At 42.3% G+C, this 27268-nt stretch overlaps 1 protein-coding gene across 1 annotated transcript in view; it reads left to right on the plus strand.

The window, feature by feature from the left end:
• Window positions 1–20268, plus strand: part of INTS1 (integrator complex subunit 1) — a 70334-nt gene extending 50066 nt beyond the window's left edge. The window contains 8 exon segments of the mRNA XM_033963862.1: window positions 465–657; window positions 2850–2977; window positions 5390–5502; window positions 6406–6519; window positions 11275–11345; window positions 15265–15356; window positions 18245–18354; window positions 19511–20268. Of these exon segments, the coding sequence (XP_033819753.1) occupies window positions 465–657; window positions 2850–2977; window positions 5390–5502; window positions 6406–6519; window positions 11275–11345; window positions 15265–15356; window positions 18245–18354; window positions 19511–19626 (937 nt within the window). The 3' untranslated portion in view covers window positions 19627–20268.
• The last annotated feature ends 7000 nt before the right edge of the window (window positions 20269–27268 follow it).

Below are 27268 nucleotides of genomic sequence, written 5' to 3' on the forward strand. Positions count from 1 at the left end.
GCATTGCAATATATCTTTTATAAATGGTGATACAGGATCTTGGAGCAGATTCTTAGAATAGTTCAATGAAAGAGGGACATATACTAAATTTATAAAAATATGGGGGCCATTGACAAAATATTGTAGTGAACAATCATCAATTTTTCTCTTTTCTTTTTCTTTACGGCACATCAGGAGGAGTGGGTAATGGAAATAATATTACATAATATGTTATATAATGTGTATATGGTGATTGGAAAGCAGTTGAAGGGTGGGTGGTGGGGGAGAGGGTAAAAATATTAGAATTTTATGTAGTAAATATAAAAGTGATATTGTGTAGTAATTTAATATTTTGTGCACTTGATGTAAAATATGAAAATAAATAAAGAATATAAAAAAAAAAAAAAAGAATAGTTCAATGCATTCAGTGTGTTTTTTCTGAATGGATTCTGTTGAAATTCCTTGACACCCTGCTCTATTTGTAGACACCTGCCAATGATTGCTGCTCTGCTACATGGAAGGACTCACCTCAATTTCCAAGAGTTTCGGCAGCAGAACCAGCTGACTTTCTTCATGCATGTACTGGGGATTCTGGAGTTGCTGCAGCCGCAAGTGTTCCAGAATGAGCACCAAGGAGCACTGTGGGATTGCCTTCTCTCCTTCATTCACCTATTGCAGGTACTCTTATCTTTTGATAGAAAAGAAACTAGCATACACCATGTTATGAAGGATCTCTTTTTGTACATTGTTCCAAGCGGCACTTTTATGTGTTCACCATTGTATACAACACAGCACATGAATTATGGAAAATGTTTGTGTAATGTTAACAATTTCATGAAGATAAGATGCAAAGGCATTTACCCAAGTGAAAAGGTGTTTTCTTAGCGTTTTTAGTAGACCAGTCAAGAGAATGTTATATCCAATGGCAGACATAACGCACATTTCAGTAGCTGCTCTCCAGACCAGCACAGATTGGTTATGCACTCCAACCAGCAGAGGGAGACAGAACCACTGACTTTTGAGTTTACCTATAACCATGCTGTATAGTCTACAGCAAGTGTGAACGTGCTAGATTTGTGTAGTCTCAATCTAAGGTTTCCAAATTGGGTTTATTTACTCTTAGGACTAGCCAGTAGTGTTTGAATGCTCTGAATAGGGGTTCAGGCCCGCAGGGGTCTCTCACCCTGAGAGTGTTGCACTCATTTGGCTGAGTCCTTCCCTTTCTTTCCCTACTTCTATTTTAAGGCACTGTGTAGTGTGTGCCTGAGCTGTGCTTCTCTGCCTGACAGCACAGCCATTCTTGAGTGCCAGTAGGATAGGCTTTAAAAAAAAAAAGCTCTTTGGGACCTGTTGCTGAGAGGGATTTGGAAATCCTTGCATTCTTTCTTGTGCATCAGGCCATTAGAGTTGCAGAGGGAGGTCTGGCCTGATGGGATTAAAGAGAGAACATTATGAGGTAAGATACAATTTCTCCTTCCCTAGCATCCTTATCAGACCAGTCAAGAAAAGGAAAGTATCAGGGACCCTCCAGTGCCTCTCAGGCTTTCCAGTGATGGGTCTCTGGCCCATTTCTTGGTTCAGCAAATAGGAGGTTGACTGGCCAGCTTTCTCGAAGTGTAGACCAGAGAGTCTTGGAAGTGATCTTAGAAGGTTACAAGTTGGAATTTTCTTGACCTCTCGCAGTGTTTCTTGGAGTTGCCATGCAAGAGTCCTCTCAAGTAGCAGGCAGTTAACACCACCTTGCAGGGATTGTTAGACCTGGGGGCTCCCATGCCAAGTTGGAATACTTTCCCAGACTTCTCTCACATTTACTGTGTAGCCCTGAAGAGGGAGAGGGAATCACAAGCCTGGCTGCCTTTTTGGTCAGACTGGATAGATCATGCAGGTCTTTATCTGCCATCATTTACTACTATTTAGGTATCTGCCAGGTGCTTGTGACCTGGATTGGCTTCTGTTGAAAACAGGATACTGGGCTAGATGGCACTTAGTATGACCCAGTATGGCTGTTCTTAGATTAGATTATGTTAAATTCTAAAACCCAGTTTTTTGTTTGTTTGTTTAACATGCGAAGAATTTGCTGCCCAGGACCACATGGGAATATTGCAATACCTTTTTTCATTTTAAAGCAGAAGGGTATCTGGGTACCTCTGGTGCAACATACTATACTGTACCTCCCTTGCCCAGCAACCAGGATAAAGCAATTACAAACAATACAAAATACAGCCTTAAGACTCATCTACTCATTGAAAAAATATGACCACATCACAGAAGCATACCACGACTCACACTGGCTCCCAATACAAGCAAGAATACACTTCAAATTCTACTGCCTACTTTTCAAAGCTATTAATGGAGAAAGCCCAACCTACTGGAACAACCGACTAATTCAATCCACCTCAACCAGACACAGGAGAACCCACTCACTATTCACACACCCACCAACCAAAAATGTCAAACGAAGAAAACTATATGACAATCTAATGGCCTCCAAAGCAGCAAAACTAGACAGACAAATCACCAATCTGCTGTCCTCGACCACAGACTACAAAACCTTCAAAAAAGAAACTAAAACCCTACTCTTCAAAAAATACATAAAACCTGTTTAACACAACCAGTTCCTTCCCAATCTCCACCCACCACACCCACTACCCCTTGTTTCTAATTACCCAACATGTATCGCCTCAAGTTCCCGACAATTCTTATATAACTCCTATGTAATTCCTATGACAATTCTTATGTAAAGTTACAATTCTTGTAACTCCGGATAAATCTTATGTAATCCGCCTTGAACCGCAAGGTATTGGCGGAATAGAAATCACTAATGTAATGTAATGTAACGCTCCATTTTGTTTTGCTCTTCCTTCGTCTAGAATTACAGAAAGTTCTCCCGTCACTTGGCAGCATTCCTCAACAAGTTTGTGCAGTTTATTCACAAGTACATCACAAGCGATGCACAAGCAGCTGTGTCTTTCCTGCAGAAACATGCTGACCCTCTCCAGTAAGTGAACGTCAGCACCAGCTCACACATCTTAAACCCCTGCTTACCCCCCTACATTCATTTCCTCAATAATATTATAAGAGCAGAAAGAATGGATAGTGGGGAGCAAATGGTCAATTCTGGGTGTCTGCCAGAAATTTTTTTTAAAAAGTGTAGAATATTTCATGTGTTCTTTTTTTCTTCTCCATACTACATGGAGGTCTGAGTCAGTGTGGCCAGCTTCAAATACTACAAACAGGTCTAATTTTTATAAAATACTGCTAGATTTTTTGTATAAAATGTCTTTTTTATCAATGCATCATTGCTGAGTGTGAAAACATAAAAGCTAGAATGCCAAGAAATTTGTTCCATTAAGCAAAAATAATAGCAAATTTTAAGAAAAATGGAGCTTTATATAATCGGTGGCTTTGAGTGACTCCAGGATGGGCTTTAAAAAATACAGTAAAATCTTGGTTTGCGAGCATAATTCGTTCCAGAAGCATGCTTGTAATCCAAAGCACTCGTATATCAAAGCGAATTTCCCCATAGGAAATAATGGAAACTTAGACGATTCGTTCCACAACCCAAAAACTTTAATACAAAATACTATATGTACTTGTACTGAAAGACTTCGCTCATTTAGAACAGTCACTACACTCCCACAGTATCAGAGAAAGAAGAACCATCAGCTCAGTTGTGATGATGTGACGTGTGTATACTGTATGTACTCGTATTGCAAGACTTTGCTCGTTTAAAACAGTCACTACACTCTTGCAGCATCAGAGAGAGAAGAACCATCTGCAGTGTCAGAGAGAGAGAGGACCCCATCAGCTCAGTTGTGATGATGTGACGCGTGTATACTGTATGTACTCATATTGCAAGACTTTGCTCATTTAGAAGAGTCACTACACTTGCAGCGTCAGAGAGAAAAGAACCATTGTCTCAGTTGTGATGTGTGTACTTGTATTGCAAGACATTGCTTGTATATGTAGTCAAAATTTAATCAAATGTTTTGCTTGTCTTGCAAAACACTTGCAAACCAAGTTACTTGCAATCCAAGGTTTTACTGTATTTCAAAATTATTTTCTGATCAGGCACAATCAAGTTCATGAGAAAAACTTCAATTTGCACAGTTTTCCCAACTTTTGGTTTTTCTGGACAGCCCTGAGCCTACGTTGTGTAACTTACTTTTTTACCAGAGTTTTCAAACCACCCTCTTAATTCTAGTTAGCACCATTAATTGCATGTTGAAATACGGGTGCTTATTGGCTTGCTGTTCGATGAAATTGGGTACGCGCCTAAATTTCTGTATGCAGTTTTCTGCACTTTTTCTAGAGTTAGGGGCTAAGCGTACAGTTGAGCACCTAACTTTATATGAGGGTCATTTCATAAATAATGCACACTATTATATAAAATTTACATGCTTTATTTTTTTTTTCAAGTATTTCTTTACAATCCTTCAATATAGTCTCCCTGCTTTGCAATGACCAAGTCCCAACGACCAGGAAGCTTCATTATTCCATCCAAGACACTGTTTTTATTCAGTTGCCGAATGGCTCGGGTACCGGCAGAAGAAAGCTCTTCCAGAGATGCAAAACGATGTCCACGTATAGGTGGACTGGACTGTAAGGAGCATGAGGTAACGCCTCTCAGTTGTATTTGTGTAGTTTTTCAATGACGAGTGGAGAGCTCCATCTTCCCCACGGCCAAAAAAATTTCAACGAGCTCAATCAAAAGTCAAACAAATTATTTTTGCTTATGATTATGAAGGCATCATCATTACAGATAAAGTTCCATGTGGAAGAAGTGTCACAGCAGTGTATTATCGTGACTTTTTGCAAAAAATGTGCAGAAAAATGCATAAAACCTGACCTAAGTTTCTCTTGGCTGGGCCACTCATTCTTCACGACAACGCTCACCCGCACATAGGGAATGTTGTCATTGAAAAACTACGCAAATACGGCTGGGAGGAGTTATCTCATGCTCCCTACAGTCCAGACTTCGACCTTTTTCCAAAGTTGAAACAACCTATGCGTGGACATTGTTTTGCATCCCTGGAAGAGATTTCTTCCGCCGGTACCCGAGCCATTCGGCAACTGAACTAAAACGGTGTCTTGGATGGAATAATGAAGATTCCCGGACGTTGGGACTCGGTCATTGCAAAGCAGGGAGACTATATTGAAGGATTGTAAAGAAATACTTGAAAAAAAAAAATAAAACGTAAATTTTTAAAAATAGTGTGCATTATTTATGAAATGACCCTCATAGAATTATGGGGTTGAAATGGAGGTTTCTTTCTGGTTTGGGTTTGTCTTTTTTGTATTTTAGTATACGACATGCTCCCTTTCATATCACCTCCTCCTCCTCATGTTTTTTGCCCTACTTTTCTTCCCCTGACTGTAACTAGAAATCTGACTCTTGTTCCTTTTGTAGTGATTTGTCATCTGAGAACGGTGACTTGGTGATGTTGAAGTCTCTTATGGCAGGGTTAAGCCTGCCCAGTAGTGGTGGCGTCCTAGAGAGAAGCTCCGAGGAAGAGAAAGAAGGTGGGTTTGGAGACGGTTGCGTCAGAGGAGAAGCTTCCGCCCGCACACGACTGCACGAACACTCCGGCGGCTTTCAACAAGACTGAAACCTTAAAACACATCACAAAGGGAGGGAGATACACGGACCGTGCGAGGGGTGCCGAAGGGCAGTAAGGTGCCAAGAGAGAAGGGTGGATGCTGCGGGGATGGGGCGTTGACGGGGACGGTGGTTCGGTGACGGGGACAGATTTTTTCCACATGTTATTCTCTAGTTGTACGTCTCAGTAGACGGCTGCTGTCCTGCAGTTATAAAAGCCCAGCTCCTTAGCTAATTTACGGCCCCTTTTATCAAGCTGTTCTAGACGTTTTTAGTGCAGGCCGGCGTGGTAGATACTCCAACGCTCATAGAAGTCCAATGAGCGTCGAAGCACTTACCTTGCCAGTCTGTGCTAAAAACCTTTAGCACAGCTTGCTAAAAGGAGGAAGGGGGAGGGGTTAGTTCTTGCAACTGGCTTCAGTCCTCATAGGTTCCATGCTTGAGCTGAGCATGCAGGAATGAACCTAGATATTGATTTGTTATTGAAACCGTGCCATGAGTAAACTGGCTGGTTTCAGCAGGTGCTACAGGTATCCTCAATTCAGGCTTAAGAACGGGGTAAAATCTGCAGAAAGCCCATTTAATCTGATCTGGGTTTTGTTGTCCTTTGCTTTGCAGTTGCCCCCGTTGTGCATTATGAAAGCTGAAGGATGGGGCAGAGTACTTGCTTTGCTAAACTTGAAGACATTTGCTCTTGGACATTATTTACAATTTTGAAATGTACTTTCTGGGGAGGAGTGGGAGGTTATTAGGCTGTAGTTTAATCCTTTAACTTTTGCTTTCTAAGCACTTTAGTTGCTGTGTGTGATCTTTGTCCATTTTCACAGATGAAGCAGGAGCAGGCTCCCTTCCACTCGTTAGCTTGTCTCTGTTCTCCCCTCTGACACCAGCAGAAATGGCCCCTTACCTGAAGAGGATTTCTAGGGGCCAGACTGTGGAGGGTAAGACCTGAAGCTGCTTAGGAGACCCAGTCCTCAAAAGAAATTAGATTCCCCCAAAGCAATCCGAAATCCCACCTATAATGTCAGTACCGGCAGTCCTCGGGTTACGTTTTTAAAGTTGTTCTTAAGTTGGATTTGTATGTAACTCAGAACTTGTAGATTTTAAGATTCTTGCTGCTTACCTCTGCTCCCAGCTGACAAAAGGGCTGACTGTCCCTACCAGTGTTCCCTCTAAGGTACAGCATACACAACCATATGCTGTTCTTAATGTGGCCACGTATCATTCCTGAATCTGTTACAGAAGAAATGTAGGAGTCTATGCCACTGGAAATACTGCTCACTGAAATCAAATGAAACCGCAAACACGTTCTTAAGTATGAGTCATACTTAAGTCGGGTGTCTGTAACTCAGGGACTGCCTGTATTTTTTTTTTTTTTTTTAATCTTTATTCATTTTCAAATCAAACAACAAGTGCACAAAAATATATCATACAAGTAATTCCAATATAGCACTATAATATCTAACACATAAAATCTAATATAACATATGATGATAAATCTTTTTAAATTACACCCCAAATCCACCCTCCCCTTATGATAGTTTTATTTGGAATGGCTATGAGGAAGAAGAGTCAAATATCGTTATATAATAATAAACTTTTATTAGTCATGACTGGGGTTGCCATTCAACATATTACCAACAATTGGAAAAATTACAAGAATCTTAATTACACATTCTGGTGGAATTCATTATGCCATATTTTTAAGATGGAAAGAGCAATAGCGGTACAAAAAGGGACATATAATAACTTTGTAAAGATATGGGGGCCATTGGCAAAGTATTGTGATGAATAGACATCAGTTCTTTTATTTTTCTTTTCTTTTCTTTCTTAGCTCTGTTTGGGACTGCCTGTATTTATTAACAGATGAGATATGTAGGACAGTAATCACAGATTATACCAGAACTGTTATGCAGTCACTAATAGAAACATGATGGTAGATAAAGGCCAAATGGCCCATCTAGCCTGCCCATCCACAGTAACCATTATCTCTTTCTCTCTCCGAGAGATCCCACATGTCTATCCCAGGCCCTTTCAAATTCAGAAACAGTCTCTGTCTCCACCACAGAGCATGCAAAAGAAAAAAAAATGAATCAAAAAATTTTTAATCAAAAATTATATAAGAGGGAAAAAAAGTTTAGCTTCATAGATCAGAAAAAACTTCCTTATCTTCAAAAACAGGCTTTAACCGTGTCCCATAAATGATTTGAACCGTTCATACGATTCACGCAGTCTAGCAAAAACATGCTTAAGAGTCCAATGAATAATTAACTGCAATCATAAATCCTGTATCTTTAATCTTGACTACAAATCCATAATATTTATAATCCACAGTTTCAGATCTGACAGGGAATCCCTGTTTTACCTCCCAGCTACATCAGGGATCTGCACCATTTGCATCAGGATTCACTATGCTTCTACAGAAAATGGTTGGGAGGTGAAACAGGGACTCCCCGTCTGATCTGAAACTATGGAAGCATTGGATCATTGCAGGTATACGGACTTTGAATGATGTGATTATAAATGGATCATTGCTTAGTTTTTCACAATTGCAACATAAATTTGGTTTAAATAATTCACAAAGTTTTAAATGGTTGCAGTTGAAGCAGGCCATCCAGGAAGGGTTCCCTGAATGGAAAGTTCTTAATTCTCAGTATAGTTTGGAATTCCTGTGCTTTCAGGTGGATTTCTTGGGTCACCAAGCCGCACAGTGGTATAAATTAATATATGGATATTTGAATAAAAAACAAAGAACTGGTCTTAGGGACATTTGGAGCATTGAGCTGGGGCATCAAATTTCTGCCTCTCAATGGCCACGTTTTTGGTCTTGGAGAATAAAAACTACAAGGGCAGCATCTATGAGACAGATTTGGTTTTTTTTGTTGCATAGAGCTTTATGGACCCCAGTTCGTTTACAGAAGTTAGATAGTTCCAGATCTAATAGATGCTGGCATTGTGGTTTAGAAGTTGGGACATTAGATCATTTGATATTTTTTTGTCCCTGTATAAATGCCTTTTGGAAGTTAATTTGGCCCCAAATTAATTCATTGTTAGAAAATCATGTTGCCCTTTCATATGATACTATATTATTTGGTACTTCAATGAGATTTAAAAGCCAAATTTCAGCGAATAATAATAAACTTTTATTAATATTAACAGGGGTTGCCATTCAGCAGAATACAGGGAATTGGAAAGATTATACTAAATTGAATTATACTTTTTGGTGGAATTCAGTGTGTCATATTTATAAAATGGAAAGGGTATTTGCTCTACAACAAGGCAATTATAATAAGTTTAAAAAGATTTGGGGGCCATTGACGATTTATTCTGGTGATCAGACATCTTAAACACCTAAATATTGGACAAGATAAGGGGGGGTGGGATTATGAAGGATAATAATTGATAATTGTTATTTATTAGTATATGGGTGGGAGGGGTGGGCTTCTTATATAATTATTTATTTGGATTATTAAAAATAAGAATGTCAAGTGATTAATTAAGATATTTATGAATGATTGTTGTACACTTGTAATTTTTGAAATTGAATAAAGATTTAAAAAAAAAAAAAAGAAACTGGATTATAAATAGTATGGCTTTGTGATCAAACTTTACGATCACAGCTAAATATTCATTGGGCTCATAAGCATGTTTTTGCTAGACTGTGTGCATCATACGAACTATTCAAGTCCTTAATGGTCAAGAGAACTAGTCTCCCCTGACCCAAAAAGGAGGATGAGGGGGAGAGACAGCCAAACAGACACCTACCGCTCAATTTTAATTTTAAGGTGAATGGGAAGCTCTCAGTCTCGCAGTCTGCAGTGGGAACTAGTCCCTAATGCATCAGCTGTCACAGTCATACACCCAAAAGGGTATTATCTGTGAAACATCCCCGGGCTCACCCATGTGCAAATTTAACATAGAAACATAGACATTGATAAGGGCCACGGCCCATCCAGTCTGCCCACCCTAATGACCCTCCCCTGCCTTTACTTTGCGAATAGATCCCACGTGTCGATCCCATTTGGCCTTAAAATCAGGCACGCTGCTGGCCTCAATCACCTGAAGTGGAAGACCATTCCCGCCTCTGATTTTCCACGGGTCTCCTCTTGTTGCCGTGGGACCCTTGAAAAAGAAGATATCTTCTTCCACCTCGATGCGGCCCGTGAGATACTTGAACGTCTCGATCATGTCTCCCCTCTCTCTGCGCTCCTCGAGCGAGTATAGCTGTAATTTATCTAACCGTTCTTCGTACGAGAGATCCTTGAGTCCCGAGACCATCCGGGTGGCCATTCTCTGGACCGATTCCAGCCTCAGCACATCCTTACGGTAATGCGGCCTCCAGAATTGCACACAGTATTCCAGGTGGGGCCTCACCATGGATCTATACAAAGGCATAATGACTTCAGGCTTACGGCTGACGAAACCCCTGCGTATGCAACCTATGATTTGTCTTGCCTTGGAAGAAGCTTGCTCCACTTGATTGGCAGCCTTCATGTCCTCACTGACGATCATCATAACCTCACTGACAATAATCATAAATAACCACATCAATAAATAAGTTGGGCTGTCTCTGCCCCTCATCCGAGGTTACAATAGCATCCAGAATCAGTCGAGCCAGCACAGTCCCAAAAAATTGAGGTACTTATAAATTCTCCGTGAAAGTCTGGAGTAAAAAATAGCCAGCATGAAATGAATCCGTCCAACGGGGCTCCGTTTGAGGGAAAAACCCCTTCCTCAGGAACCAGCTGTACTATCGCTGTGTGCTCTGAAGTAACCAGCCGAAAGATAATCAAGCAAAGTTGAAAACGGCGCTGAACCTTAAAATTAAAATTGAGCGGTAGGTGTCCCTCCCCTTCAGAATCACTGAGCTCTGGAACAACCTTTCCTCCCCTCTTCGGAACCTGAGCTCTCTCCAACTTTTCCGCAAACATCTGAAGACCTGACTATTCTCAAAAATGTGATACTTATTCCATCTCTGGCATTCTAAGCCCTCTAAAAACTCTTCATACTTGGACCTCTAACCCTTTATTGTAGTTCCTTTCTATCCCATCTCCTGTAAACCATGCCGAGCTCTACGAATGTGGAGATGATGCGGTATACAAACCTAAGGTTTAGTTTAGTTTAGTTTAGTTTGGCTGTCTCTCCCCCTCATCCTCCTTTTTTGGGTCAGGGGAGACTAGTTCTCTTGACATATTTTTTCAGTTTCCTCTTTTTGGGGTTTTTCTGTTGTTATTGTTCTTTAATGGGACATGGTTAAAGCCTGTTTTTGAAGATAAGGGAGTTTTTTTCTGACCTATGAAGCTAAACGTGAGGGCTTTTCCTCCCTCATATAATTTTTGATAAAAAAATTTGTTTTGTATGCTCCGTTAGAGTGTTTTTAATTGTGGCGTTAGTGACTCCACTGGAGAGTGTAGGGAATTAATAAGGTTATTTGTAAAAATACGCTCTTTCTCCTATGAATAAGGTGGATAGTAACCACATCTCCAGTCTGATTCAGTCTGGAACTTTATTTTGTTTTCTCTGGTTCTGTGTTTTTGATATACAATCTTTCTGCCTCATGTTAATATGGATAATGAGTGGAATCTAGGAATGGTAACGGGGGCCAGCACAGACCACTACACTCAACTCAAAACTCAAATCATAACCTGTCAGCTAATGGATTCTTTTTTATTGTTTCTCTTGTTGGTTCCCCCTAGATATCCTGGAAATTTTGAGTGATATTGATGAGATGGCCAAGCGCAGACCCGAGATTCTTGCTTTTTTTGCTGTGAGTATTCCAGATCAAGGTTGCCTAAAAGTACTGGATGAGTTTGTTTGATCAGATTAAAGATCCATCAAGCCTACAGCATCCTATCTCTGACAGTGGCCAGTTTGGGTCACAAGTAGCAGGGATGTAGCAAGAGAGTATCCAGGGCGGCTGCTATTTACCTGGATACAGGTTCAGGAGAAGTTCCACAGGATGAAAATTCCTCTCTTAGGCAGGGCTCTGAGTTTTTATATTTTTTTGAAGGGAGAAGCACTATTGACCGACTGCAGCTGGTCACTCCTTGTGACCCTGGGCAAGTCGCTTTAATCCTCCTTTACCTCAGGGACATAACTTAGATTGTGAGCCCACTAGGGACAGAGAAAGCGCCTGAATGCAATATATAAACCCCCTTTGATTGTACCACAGAATAAAAATAATCTATCAATTAACCCTTTATTTGGCCTTGTTGCTCAGAAGCAACATGTGTTTTCTATGGCTCTTATGGGAGATCTGCGTCGCCAAATGCCTGATTACTTAGCACTGTTGCTCTCGTTCAGCATCAAGTTACGTAAAGCAGCCGTTTGCCATCTGCCAATTAAAGGGTTAAATAGAAATTGTAAAAAGGCAGAAGAGCACTAAAGGATCATCAGGATCATAAACTTGAATCCTTGTTGAAGCTGGAATTTGAAGTATCGGCCTTAGCTCTCCGGTGCTTATATTACATTATCATTTGTATACCGCATTTCCTTCCAGTTCTGTGTGGTTTACAACTTAAAAGCCGGGACATTCGCAGGAATTACAATTCAAAATTGTTCAAAACGGATCATCTTTTATAAGAATTTATCGAAGAGGTACGTTTTCAAGAGCTTTCTGAAATGTTTATACACTTCTCCCTCCGCATTCGCGGTTTCGGCAATCGCGGTTTCGATTATTCACGTTTTTTTGCTTGCTGGCTCCTCCCCCCCAATGACATCAGCTTGCATAGAGAAATCACTGATTCCAAGCGTTTACAGAGAAAAATCGCCGATTCCCAAAACTTTCCACCGTGTTTTGCCTCTCCTTCAGGAACTGGCCTGGTCTCCCACCGTGTTATTTGCAGTTTCACCATATTCACGATGATTTTTAATAGAAAACAGCGAACAACATATGAAAAAGTTATTTGTGGTTTTTCTGTATTTGCGGTTCTGTTAATACCGTATCACAGCGAATGCGGAGGGAGACGTGTAGAACGCTGCACTAGCTATTAACTGGCTTAATTCTTTCTCTCCGACTGCTCCCTGAAAAGAAAATAATCGACAGTCCTTAACAGGAGGAAAGCCAAAGAATGTCAAAATTCGTTGGGAGCATTTTGAAATGGCCTGTACAAAATGTTCCATGAGATTCTCAGCTGTGAGGCCAAACAACACTTTGTAACATAATGACCCAAATTTGAAAATGACCCTGGCCTCAATTGGCAACCAATGTAGCCTACAATAGAAAGGAGTGACATGGTCTGACTTTTTCAGGTTAAAAATTAACCTTATTGCTGTATTCTGAATCGGTCGCATTCTATGACGATTTCTCTGGAGACCTGCGTAATAGACAATATTGCAGTAGTCGAGCGAACCAAGAATCAAAGACTGCACCGGGAGTCTAACGGCCTCTTTTACAAAGCCGAGCTAATGGCCCATAGAGATTTAAAGGGCATCGGAGCTGTTGCTGCGCTGCTTTGTAAAAGAGGCCATAAAACTTGAAAAATCAAAATAGTAACATAGTAGATGACAGCAGATAAAGACCTGAACGGTCCATCCATTCTGCCCAACCTTACCAACTCTTTAAATTACTGATTTAATTTAAATTTTCCTATTTCTGGGCCAGAACCCAAAGCTCTGCCCAGTACTGTGCTTAGGTTCCATCTGCTGAAGTCTCCATCAGAGCTCACTCCAGCCCATCTAAACCATCCCAGCTATCGAAGCCTTCCCCAGCCTCAACCAAATGGCCATATACGGACACAGACCGTGTAGTTCTGCCCAGCACTGGCCTTAGTTCTTCAATGTTTACTATTTTTTTCTGATTCGAGATCCTCTGTATTCATCCCACGCTTTTTTTGAACTCTGTCACCGTTTTCCTCTCCACCACCTATCTCTGGAGCGCATTCCAGGCATCCACCACCCTCTCTGTAAAGAAGAATTTCCTTACATTGCTCTTGAGTCTCCCACCCCTCAACCTCAAATTATGTCCTCTGGTTTTACCATTTTCCTTTCTCTGGAAAAGATTTTGTTCTACGTTAATACCTTTTAAGTATTTGAATGTCTGAATCATATCTCCCCTGTTCCTCCTTTCCTCTAGGGTATACATATTCAGGGCTTCCAGTCTTTCCTCATACGTCTTTAGGTGCAAACCTCCTACCATTTTTGTCGCCCTCTTCTGGACATCTTCAAGTCTTGTTATGTCCTTCGCCAGATACGGTCTCCAAAACTGAACACAATATTCCAAGTGGGGCCTCACCAACAGGGGCATCAACACCTTCTTTCTTCTACTGGTTACACCTCTCTTTATACAGCCCAGCATCCTTCTGGCAAATAGGGTCTTATATATCCGGGCCTTACATATGCGGAGCTTGTTTGCCCTGGGTTTAGCAGTTGCCAGAGGAGATTTCAGAGGACAGATACCACAGTAGAAAGGAGACTGCTTGCTTGGAGGTAGGGTTGGCTTATGTGGTGGACGCCTTGTATGACCTTATCCAAAGTTCTGTTGTGAGTATGGAGGTGCCCGTTTCCACCAGATGTGCTCTGTGACTGAGAAATTGATCCGCAGATAATGGCCTCTAAGACTCAGTTAAGTAGTTGCGGATAAACTTCAAAATATCATGCATCTTACACCACATGCTCCATGGAAACTCAGCCACCCCCCCCCACCCCTTACCCAACTATTCTCAACGGCTTGGTCTACCTCTAGGAGAATCCTTAACAGAATTCAACTAAATCTGCCAACCACAAAAAAATCTCCATTCCATGCGAATTTTCCATTCCATGCTAACCTTCCTGGGTGAAAAACTTGGAATGACCTCCCAAAAGCAATCAGAATGGAAACTAGCTACACCTTATTCCGGAAGAAGCTGAAAACTCTTTTCTTCAACAACTAAACCTACATGCATCTCTCCTCCCACAATTTAAGCCAAGTCCTTCCTCTGCCCCTCCCTTGACCCTGCCCTCCGCGCTCTCACCTTCTCTCTGTAAGTCGCCTAGAGCCTGCACAGGTATGAGCGACACGCTAATGGAAGATTAGATTAAAGGGAAGCTTCTGCTTGGTGAGGACTGGAGTTCAAGCCTAGAAATTGCTGGAAGACAAGTCAAGAAGTTCCTCTCAGCTGATTTCAGACACATGTAGGTTCACAGAGGCAAGACACTGTTGCCGAGGCAAAGGAGGCACCTGGCAATTGCTTTTCACCATTCTTTGATGTTTAACTATTTGTTCTTCTGACAGTGCCTTTGCCAGCCTTTGCTTCTTCCAGTTTTATCCCGTAATCTCTTCTTGTTGTTCTCTTTTATTTCATGAATGCTACCAACTTTTGCCTTTATTTTGTCAGCCTCTTGTTTGGGGAGCCAATTGGCTGCATATATAGGACAGGGCTCACAAATCTTTGTTCTCTGTAAGACTTGAGGAATGAAAATTAGCAGGTAAGACCACATTTTTCATTAGAATGGTTTGGTGTTTTATCACCATGAACCTAGAGCCACACCATTCTGAAACATAACATATGAACAGTCTGTGAACCAAGATTGGCCTCCTGAAGAGATTTGCATAAGTAGGAATTAAAAATATAAAGAGAAAATGCTTTCAGTTTTCTTGAGAAAGGAACCGAGAAATGCGAGGGTAGTCCCCCGTGTAAAAGGGAAGGCAGGGTGTGAATGAAAAGCTTGATTTTTTTTTTTTGAGTTCTGCTGTCTCTGCTTTACAGACTGACCTTCAGAGGCTGATGAACTCTTCCGAAGAGTCTTGTCGGAATCTGGCCTTCAACCTTGCATTGCGTTCAATTCAGAACAATCCCAGGTGAGGAGAGGACAAATATAACCCAGAATCTCATGTGTTTGACCGTGGCAAACATGAAACATTTTGATTCACCCAAACCTTTGTGCACTTTTCCTGTTCTCATCAGCTTTCTCGTGTGCTATCTTTTACAACAGATCCTCCTATTAAGCACTCATCTGCTTTTCCATAGCTTGTCCTGAGACATATATGCACACACACTTACACATGTCCATTCCTTCATCTCTAAAGTTGTGTACTAGCAGTGAAGAAACATTTTTTGCTGCTAAAAGACAAAAATTGGCTTGTGATTTAGTGCATATTTACACCCAGAGAATATCAGAATGGAATTAAGTATACAAACATAAAGAAAACCAAAAAGCAATGATTACATTGTGAGAGAGGGAGGACACAGCAGTCATCACTCTACAACAGAGGTGTCAAAGTTCCTCCTCGAGGGCCGCAATCCAGTCGGGTTTTCAGGATTTCCCCAATGAATATGCCATGAGATCTATTAGCATACAATGAAAGCAGTGCATGCAAATAGATCTCATGCATATTCATTGGGGAAATCATGAAAACCTGACTGGATTGCGGCCCTCGAGGAGGGACTTTGACACCCCTGCTCTACAAAGATATATAGAAAAAACAAGGAAGGCAACCAAGTCACATCAAGGTCTGTGAGGGGGAAGCTCAAAGTGCCTAACTTGGCTCACAACTTGCAAACCAAATATAGTGTAATATGTCAAAGAACATGTCACATTATATGATGTTATAGGGCGCTCTCAGTGTGAACCCTCAGTGATAGGAGCACAGCTCCGACACTTCACTTCTGGGCCAAGGCCATAAGCCTCCACCCGCACACCATCATCGAGCGCCCTGTGTGTGCAGAAATCAAACCAATCAACAATCAAAGTGAGTAAATGAAACTCAACACAAGCAACCTGAGCGACCCCCACACAAACCCTGCCAGCCAAACCCCCTCAAAAAACTCACGCAAAATCACAAACAAAGTCAAAAACCATACCAAAAAGTGAAAAACATGTCCAAAAGAAACAATACTTATCCAAAACTGTCACACAAACGGAAAAACCGCGCCAGGAGGAGAGGTTCAACCGCGCTGGTTTCGGGAGGAGCCCTTCTTCAGGAACCTGGCCTCCAACAGAACACAAGCAGAGAGGAAGGCTGGAGGGCGGGCGCCCTCCAGCCTTCCTCTCTGCTTGTGTTCTGTTGGAGGCCAGGTTCCTGAAGAAGGGCTCCTCCCGAAACCAGCGCGGTTGAACCTCTCCTCCTGGCGCGGTTTTTCCGTTTGTGTGACAGTTTTGGATAAGTATTGTTTCTTTTGGACATGTTTTTCACTTTTTGGTATGGTTTTTGACTTTGTTTGTGATTTTGCGTGAGTTTTTTGAGGGGGTTTGGCTGGCAGGGTTTGTGTGGGGGTCGCTCAGGTTGCTTGTGTTGAGTTTCATTTACTCACTTTGATTGTTGATTGGTTTGATTTCTGCACACACAGGGCGCTCGATGATGGTGTGCGGGTGGAGGCTTATGGCCTTGGCCCAGAAGTGAAGTGTCGGAGCTGTGCTCCTATCACTGAGGGTTCACACTGAGAGCGCCCTATAACATCATATAATGTGACATGTTCTTTGACATATTACACTATATTTGGTTTGCAAGTTGTGAGCCAAGTTAGGCACTTTGAGCTTCCCCCTCACAGACCTTGATGTGACTTGGTTGCCTTCCTTGTTTTTTCTAGTTTAGGATTTGTTTGGCAAATTAGGAGTGTGTTGTTGTTGACTACAAAGATATATGCCAGCCAGTTTCAGAGTTAGTGTGCATTAGGATCTGATCTGGTTGTAGCTGACCTACGGCAGGAGAAGAATTAATACATAAGAACATAAGCATTGCATACTGGGATGGACTGACAGACCATCAAGCACAATATCCTATTTCCAGCAGTGGCAAATCCAGGTCACTGTGGTGCAGTGGTTAAAGCTACAGCCTCAGCACCCTGACGTTGTGGGTTCAAACTCATGCTGCTCCTTGTGACCCTGGGCAAATCACTTAATCCCCCCATTGTCCCAGGTACATTAGATAGATTGTGAGCCCACCGGAACAGACAGGGAAAAGTGCTTGAGTACCTGAATAAATTTATATAAACCATTCTGAGCTCCCTTGGGAGAACAGTATAGAAAACTCAATAAATAATAGTGTGAAAAGCTTCAGCCTCTGACTAGACCTGGTATTGTGACATCATAATGCCTTATTCCACCAATGCTTAAGAGCCACCCTCATCAGTGACATCACAATGGCTTGATTGTCCTATATTTGGCTCACTTATACTACATTTTGATTTCTAGAGTGACACAGTGGTTAAAGCTACAGTCTTGGCACCCTGAGGTTGTGGGTTAAAACCCATGCTGCTCCTTGTGACCCTGGGTAAATCACTTAATCCTCCCATTGCTTCAGGTACATTAGATAAATTGTGAGCCCACCAGGACAGAACTGGGAAAAATGCTTGAATACCTGAGTAAATTCATGTAAACCATTCTGAGCTCCCTGGGAGAACAGTATAGAAAATTGAATAAGTAAATAAATAAAAGGTCACAGGTCTCAAATTTGGTCTAACATATGGAGAGAGAAATTAGACACCATCACAGTCCCTTCTCTTCTAAACCTCCTTTGGCAATGCTAAGGCATAAAGATGATCTCATCTCGGATCGGAAGGTTCATTTGCATGAAGTTTTCTGCGCCCCGGGACTGATCATATAAATCCCTTTTCTTTGGTGCCAGGCATTTTATGTTAACAAGAACTGGGATGCCTAGGTACACAGATGAACACTGTCTTTTGTAAACAGGAATGAAGTTACAGTCATTTTGATTATGCTAATAGCGATAAATATTTTTCCCCCCAGTATTGCCACAGACTTCCTGCCCACCTTCATGTACTGTCTCGGCAGTCGAGACTTTGAAGTAGTGCAGACAGCCCTGCGGAACCTGCCTGAGTACACGCTGCTCTGCCAAGGTAAGTTCTACTTACTCCTCGTTATGACAGAGCCATATCGGAGTGCTCTCCTCCTTTGTGTACTAGCATGGGGCTGAGTCTCACATTACAGCGAAAGAAAATGGACTGATTGATTCATAAACAGTATTTGTGTTGGAATAATTGCATTATGTTGAGTGTGTTGAGTGCTGTTTGAATGAAAATAGCATTAGCTTAGCAGGGTTTAAAAAAAAAAAAAGTTTGGATAATTTCCTAAAAGAAAAGTCCATAAGCCATTATTAAGATGGACTTGGGAAAATCCACTGCTTACGTCTAGGATAAGCAGCATAAAATTGTTTGTTGTTTATTGAAAGCTTCTATACCACTACTAATGACTGGGGAGTCAATTCTGAGCGATTTATCTGAGCTTCTGTAAAGTTGTTACAGTACATGAGCTTCTGCAAAGGTGTTACAATACAGAGTTAGAGTTTTCTGAGATAGTTTTCAATGCAGACACATTTGTATAATCTATTTTACTCTTCTGGGAGGCAGGATACTGGGCTTGATAGACCTTTCATTTGTTCCAGTATAGTAATGCTCATGTTCTTATGACCCTACTGCTTTCCAGGTTGACTTCAAGCTACCTCGGTAATGGTGGACTGTAGTATGGGTCCTGCTTTCTTGACGTGCCCTATACTTTCTGAGTTATTTTGCACGTTAGGAAATCTTTTTGTAGTTCAGACTTATGTTAAATCTGTTAGCTGCTTGAGGTAATCAGTTGTCAAGAAAGTAAAAAAGAAAAGAAAAAGTCTTGTCTCATTATGACTCTAGAAGCTAAAGCTCCCTGGGGTTGGCAGTAGCGTAGTATGGGCGAGCGGTGCCCCCTTCCCTTTCCCCATACCTTCTTAGCATGCTGCCCACGTCAGCTCGCCCTTTGACGTCACTTCTTAGGCGCAAGTCCCGGAAGTGACATCAGAGAGAGCGCCGATGCCAATGTGAGCAACAACCTCGTGCTGGGGAAAGGCAAGTGGCACGCGCGTGCGGCAAGGAAAGGAGTAGGGAGTGATCGGGCGGAGAGGAGGAGGGGTGCTGCCGCTCCTTTAGGAAGACTGGGGCAGACTGGCCTGCACCCCCCCCTTCCAACGCCACTGGGGGTTGGATTTCTTGGGTCTCACTTGCCACACTTCTGTCCTTACAGAGCACGCAGCGGCCTTGCTTCACCGGGCTTTTCTGGCTGGGATGTACGGACACATTGACACCAGCTCTCAGATTTCCGAGGCCCTCAAGGTCCTGCGCATGGAAGCACTGACGTGATCGTATTTCCCCGTGACTAGGGAATCCAACTCTGCCACCAGCAACCAGACTGAACTCTCACCAGGAGCGAAAAAGGATGCTGGAGACTGGTTTGTCGATGGGAGGAGTCGGGCAACGTCAAAATCATGTGCTCACTTTGGATCTTAGAAAGGAGTGGAGTGAAAAGTCTGCTCTAAGCCGCGCTCCCATGATCTGTTATTTTTGGCAACCTCTATGCGATGTTTTATCCCCAGAGTTCTCGGATGTTTTTTAGCTCACTTCTCCATATTTTATCCACAATGACCCTCCCTGTTTTCTGTTGCTCATGGAGAAGATTAAGAAAATAAACATTCCCTGTGTCCGCATCTCTTCCCTTGCCGAGGACTGGGTTGTTCCCATTCGTACCTTTATCTGGAGATCTGAAAGTCATGATTCAGCCTTGCTATGAACTTTTTGTTTCTTGGTTAAAATACAAGAGCAGACGAGGAAGCGGCAGGGTGAAGATCTGTTCATTGCCTTTGTTACATATACCATAAAATGTTTTTTTTTTTTTCATTTTCTTTATATTTAAAGACCCTGCACTTTTGTATTTATGCGTTGTAGTTGTATTTTTTTGTCCTGAACCTCCTTTGTAAAGCAATAAAGCTCACAATGAGAAGGTCACGGAGAGCGCAAAGTTAACTGGTTGATATTCTGCATGATTTAGCTGGTTATGGAGAACTCCAGCCTGGTTAACTTATGCTGACCAACTCCGATGCGGATATTGAGCAGCACTTAACTGATTGGCGATATCAGCATAGATCGTTGCGACACTCTCAGATTAGTGCTTGGGACAGTCCAGGAGTAGAGCAAAGGTGGAAACAGGAGTTATCCAGGCACAGATACTGACTAATGGGCTCATATACCGTATTTTCATGCATATAACGCGTGCGTTATACATGATTTTTACAAACCGTGCATAACCTTGCGCGTTATACGCGTGAGCGCGTTGTACAATTTTTTTTTTTCATTCCGATCTGGCATCCCCCCTGCGAACCGGCATCCTCCCCCCCGCTCGCGTCACCCCCCTCCCCCGCGATCCTACATCCCCCCCAGCACCGCAAAACATCTCTTACCCAATTGGGCACCGGCACCAGCACCAATGCACAGGTCGTGCCAGTGCCCGAAGATCCTCCCTTGTTGTTGCTGGGCTGGGCTGAGCGGTGCGAGGGAGATCCTCCTTCTTCCTTGTGCCGGGCTGGACTGGGCTTTGAGCATTTGCGCATGCTCAAAGCCTTCTGGTCTTGCTCTCTCCGAGATTCTCAATACGTGTATGCGTGTTATATGCGTGAAAATACGGTAATCAAAAAAATATAGACGTCCAAAAAGCATCCTAAATCACTGAGACGTCCAAGTGCTGATAATTGAAACGGCCTTTCTGGATGTCTAGCGAGGTGTTCCAGCCTCTGTGCGTCCAGAGCACGAGATGGGCGTGGTGGAGGCGGACTTTGGGCGTGCCCAAGGGTGGGTTCGTCTTGGATGTCTTGCAGCGATAATTAAATGTTTTGCAAGACATCCTGGATGGAACTTACACGTTTGGAACTAGACCTGTTTTAGAAACGTTTAAGGTGCCACAAAGCTGTCCAAACTGACCAGATGACAACTGCATGCATCAAGGTAAGACACTCTCCCAGTACTCACCGACCCCTCCCCCCTTCCTCCACACAAAAATGAGAACAAAAAGGTACATACCTGGCTCTAAAACAGCAGCATCTGGTATGGGGCATCCTATTAGAGCTGCACACAGGTATCTTAAGTAGCCTGGTGGGTGGGCTACTGAGCCAGAGAGAGGAGGTCCCAGGCCCAAAAGCCACTCTTAACCACTACATTTATGGTAGAACATATGGGCCCACCCAAAACCTACTATACTGCCATATCGATGCCACCTGCAGCCATAAGTGCTATTGGGGTGGTACACAGGAGGGTATAGTAGGTTTGGGTTGGGGGTTTGGAGGGCTCACCATAAATTATAAGGGGATTATGGTGAGATATACACCTGGCACCCTCTATGTGAAGTTCACAGCTGTGCCGTCTAAGGTGTCCCATTGCTCTCTTGGGATGTCTGCTGTGTTTCCCTGAAAATATGACACTGTCATATTAATTTGGGGTCCAAAAAACGCACTCGGTCTTATTTTTGGGGAGGTCTTTTTTTTTTTCATGTACAATGATCATCTCTCCCTTCCTCTCCTCCATCCCAATTCTTCCTATTTCCTTTCTCTCCCCCACATGTGCATCTTTCCTTCCCTCTAACCCATCCCCTTGTGCAGTATCTTTCTATCCCTCTCTCCCATCCCTTGTGCAGCAGAACCCATGCAGCATCTATCCCTCCCTCCCATTCCTTGCAGCTTCTATCCCTCCCTCCCTCCTATCCCTTGCAGCTTCTATCCCTCCCTTCCTCCCATACCCCTGTTTAGCATCTTTCTACTCCCCCCCTCACCGCCTCATCTCTCCCTCCCATCCGAACCACGAAACCGAAATAAATACCTTATAACAAACCGATAGCGTTGGCAGCAATCTAGATATGCTGCTTCGCGGCCTTCTATCGCCCAGGGTTCCTCTGCTGCATTGCTGATGACATCATCAGCAACGCGGCAGAGGAATCCCAGGCGATAAAAGGTCGCAAAGCAGTATCTCTAGATTGCTGCCAACGCTACCGTTTTGTTATAAGGTATTTATTTTGGTTTCGCAGTTTGGAAGGGAGGGAGAGATGGGGCGGGGGGAAGCGCTGCTGCTGCTGGCGATTAGGGCTTATTTTCGGGGATAGAGCATATATTAAGACTTACCCTGAAAATCATTTTTGCGGTAGGTCTTATTTTCGAGGAAACACGGTATGTGGCCAGTCCATTACTATGCTGGCTCCTCCCATGTCCAAAAGATCTGCATTTGGACATTTTCAACCTGGTTGTTTTTGTGATCGAATATGGGGTATAAAGTTAGATGTCCAGGTGACCAAGACGTCTAAGTAGACAATTTTCAAAAAAATAATTATATTTGGACATCCAGCAGTTTAATTCAAAAATAGCCGTATTTGTTCTTTCAACCTTGGACATCCAAGTTGAACTTAAGACATTTTTTTTAATGCCCCTCCATCTGTCTGATTAAGCAGGATTGCATATACAGTGGTTCGCAATTTGGAAATCAGTAATGTGCCTGCTTCTATCAGTGCAGTGGGTGTTGGCAATAAGTAATCCATGTCTGACTAAGCATGTTGCACCTACGTACTCCAACCACTGTGTATTCCATGGATGAAATGAGATGATTCTGTAGTCTTTGGATCAAAATATTAATTTGTATTGAGTCATTTAGGAGGCCTTAAGTTGAGGGTAAGATACTGATATATGAAAGATTGGTGACTTAGCAAGTTGATACTCATTTAAGAGTCTCTCCCTTCAAAATATTTTTAGAAGCTTAATTCTAATGTTAAAGTACTTTAGTCATTAAAAAGCTTCAGGAAGGTGGTCTCTAGGGTACTTAAAGTGATATTAGAGCTTTGGCATCGTCAATGTTGAAAGTAGGGACAATCCAGCCAGTTCTCAACAAAGTTATGACTGAATGGGCCCTGGGTGGAAAAATAGGCCAATGTAATCACCAGCTTTCTCGAGGTAGTAGAGACTGAACAAGGGCAGCCAGAGCTCCAGTAAACAAACTCTGCTAAAAGAAAACACATTCCAGATCTATATAGAAAGTCTGTCATAGTAATAGAAATAAAGCTGAAATGCAAATATCGAGGTACACATTTCCCAAAGCTGACATAGTACAATTAATGAATTCAGAAAAGAGCACATTCATTTTTATTTACATTATGCCTATGAACTGGGCAGATCACAATAAAACATCCATACAAAGCCTACAAACACAGCATCCCAAAACTGGATATATAAACAAAAACAGCCTGAAAAGCTGCCCCATATTGTACCCACACTCCCATTACAGAAGCAAATGGGTCTTCAACAGTTGCTTAAACTTGGCCACATTTGTTGCATGGTGTAGGTACCCTGGCGAAGGACTCCACAAACGGGGTCCCCACATTTGGAAAAGCAGTTGCCCTGGTATCTGCACAATGAACCTTTTTTTTCTAATTTTTTTTTTGTCTCTGTCTCTTTTCTGCTTTTTCTTAACTCTCTTTCCAGTGTCTCTGTCTTTTTGACATTTCTTCTCTCTCCATCCACCATTCGTCTTTCCTCTAAATCCCTCTCTGTCCCATCTAGCATCTCCCTTCAGTGTCCCTGTCTTTAATCCTCCCCCACATTCAACATCTGTCCTCTGTCACTATCCACCCCCAGATTCAGCATTTCTCCTCTGTGTCCCTATCTTACTCTCTCCAGCATCCCCTTTGTGTCTGTACACCCCCCTGTGTTCGGCATTACCCCTCTGTATCCTTGTCTCTCCCTATGTCCAACTTTTCATCCCTCCCTTTCTCCTGAACCCCCACCTGTACCCCCCTCCCTATGTTGCTCCAACATCTCTAAATTCCTGGTGGGTGGCTGGCAAAGACAACACTGAAAACAGACTGCCTTTATTTATTTTATTTTATGTATCAGGTAAATAGCAGCCATACTGAATATTGGCTAGCCCCATCAGGGTCTTTCCTCTCATGTCCTGCTTTCTCTGATTAAACTTTCTGTGGGCACAACATAGCAGAGGAAAGGATTTGGCGGAACCACTGGAGGCAGCCTTTTTTCTGTGCTGCCTCTGTCAGCCGCTTCACGCACATTTAGAGGACAGCATGCAGTTGGGGGTGGGGCCTATAATGATGCCAGACACATGGATAGAGGAAGGGAGGGATGCTGAACTTGAGGGTCCAGCAGCGGGTGGCCCCTAATACTGGGTCACCCTGGGCTTTTTACCCCACGTTTTAGTTAATTTTTTGCACTGCTGAATGAGTTTTTTTCACCCCAGAAGTACACATCCCCCTCCATGTTTGCGGGTTCAGAACTCGCCACTTCGGTTATTCGTGGTTTTCATCTGGGTGACCCACTTTTGCCTCCCGGACCTCTCCACTTACTCACTTTTTAAAACCCGGTGGTCTAGCAGTGAAGCGGGGCAGGAGCAATCTTCCTACGCTCCTGCCCTGTGCAGAACTGGGAATAAAAATGGCTGTCATGAGTTCCAGTGTGTTTGCTTCACTCACACTGCTGGGGCAGTGCCGCAGGGAATGAGAACGGTGAGCCGGAAGGGGGAGGGGGGCCTCTAGAAAGTTATTAATCGAAGAGTCAAAACATTTTTTCTTTTACTACACCCCAAATACGGAATTCTCTACCAGCTCACTTAAGGGAAGAAAGTTCTTTCGATCGATTCAAGGGTAACTTAAAATGCTTTCTATTTAAAGATGCTTACGATTTATAATTCCTCGTAAGTAGGTTCTATCGAATGCTTAATTGACAGTCGCATCATTCTTTGACTTTATTTCTGAGCCCCCACCTTGCTGTATTTTTTCCTTTTTTTGGATTTCTATCCTATTACAATTGTATTTCTCCCCTGCTTACTTTATGGTTCCGTTTGTCTGTTTGTACTTTGTACGAGTATGTCTCAAATTTTTGTTACTATTTTAATTTTGTACATCACTTAGAAGTTTGATAAGCGATTTAATCAAATTTGAAATAAAACTTGAAACTTTTGTGTAACCATAACTTTTCCACAAGTGACGAACAATGTCATTACAATATTTAATGATTTATGTTGTAACAAAAGTTTTTATTCTTATACTTTTAAATTTAAATTTTAAATACTAATTCAAAATAAGGCCACATACCAGTTTGAGATATCACAGAATCCTAATAACTGGCAAAAACAACTCACTGACATTCAATATACAGTATCTCCTTCAAACTGCTCATGTGCCTTACGAAACTATGAGTAATATAAAGGGTTTGGTTCCCCCATGTGGTAAATGTGTTAAACTGCATTGTCATCCTAACTATTAAATTAGATTTAACCATACATATTACTAAGGGTTTGGTGTCCCCATGTGCTAAATATGTTGAACTACATCATCCTAACAAATTTAACCGCATCCCATTATTGACATAACGTAATTATGCATGCTGATTTCTTTAAGCCATCAGGATAGATGGTTGTCCACATAAAAGTTAACCCTCTAATAAACCCATAGAAGATTACTTTCTAGTCCCAGGAATTGCAAGCTAACAACTGGGAGCGCCATTTTAACAGAGACTTCTCAAAAAGTCTGGCACATTTAGGTTTCCAAGTTGATGCAGATGTAGTTAAATATCCTCTGAGACAGGACCTTTGTGAGAATGTGTAAAAATCATGCTTACCAGCTTTTTATGTCTACTAGAGAATGACAGTGGAGACAAATTTGTCCCCATCCTCGCCAGAACTCAGTTTTCCCATCTCATCTCCTTGAGTTTTGTTGCTGTCCCTTGCATCATTCCTGCAAGCTCTGCCTTAACTGCACAAATCTCGAACACTTATGATTTTAAAGTGTTTGAGGCTTGTGCAGATGAGAATGGAGCTTAGGCATTGGTGGAATGAGGCATTATGACATCACAGTCTGAGCTCTAGAATGTTGCTACTTATGATTTTAAAGGGTTTGAGATTTCTGCAGGTGAGGACGGAGCTTAGGCATTGGTGGAATGAGGCATGATGACATCACAATCTGAGCTCCAGAATGTTGCTACTTATGATTTTAAAGGGTTTGAGATTTCTGCAGGTGAGGACGGAGCTTAGGCATTGGTGGAATGAGGCATGATGACATCACAATCTGAGCTCTAGAATGTTGCTACTTATGATTTTAAAGGGTTTGAGATTTCTGCAGGTGAGGACGGAGCTTAGGCATTGGTGGAATGAGGCATTATGACATCACATTCTGAGCTCTAGAATGTTGCTACTTTCGATTTTAAAGTGTTCGAGGCTTGTGCAGATGAGGACAGAAGTTGCAGGAACAGGGCGGGGACAGGAAAAGAACTCGCCAGGATGTGAAAATGAATTTCCATGGGGATGGGGAAAAATTTTTCCCCGTGTCATTCTCTAATACCTTCCCAAGCTGTGGATACTTAACAAGAACAAGTAGCATTTTATGTATGTATTTTAAAACATTTATATTCTGCGAGTTCCAAAATACATACAAATACAGTAAAACACAATCACACATTAAAATTGCAATTAAAATGATAATAAAATACCACAAATACACTGTTTTCTCTATTCATAAGTTGCTTACTGGAAAACTTACGCCTTCAAAGCTTTTTTGAAAGGAAAGAAACAAAGGAATCTGACCATATCACATCTTTATTTTGTTTTCTATCCTGTCCTCCCCAAAGAGCTCAGAATGGGTTACAGGCTAAACTGCCTAATATACAGTTTACGGGTTAAATATGTCATAGTTACAATGCAAAGGCCCTGCAGACGGACCGGGAGCCACCAGTGGGAGGTGCAGGCAGGGAAGATGCATGGTGAGAAGGAGAGGTACTGTTGTTAGCTGACTGCCTACACGACGTGCCTCTCAATGCGAGATGCATGTCCTGTAGGCAGCTGGTGCCAGTGCCTCTCCTCCCCAGCATCTAATGGCACACCTGAGCGCTCTAGGGTTTTATTATATAGGATATATAAAGTGGTGGGGGGGAGAAAAGGGAATGGGGGGTGGGTGGGGGAAAATGCTGCT

The sequence above is a fragment of the Geotrypetes seraphini genome, chromosome 11 (genome assembly GCF_902459505.1).
Source record: "Geotrypetes seraphini chromosome 11, aGeoSer1.1, whole genome shotgun sequence".
NCBI lineage: Eukaryota > Metazoa > Chordata > Amphibia > Gymnophiona > Dermophiidae > Geotrypetes > Geotrypetes seraphini.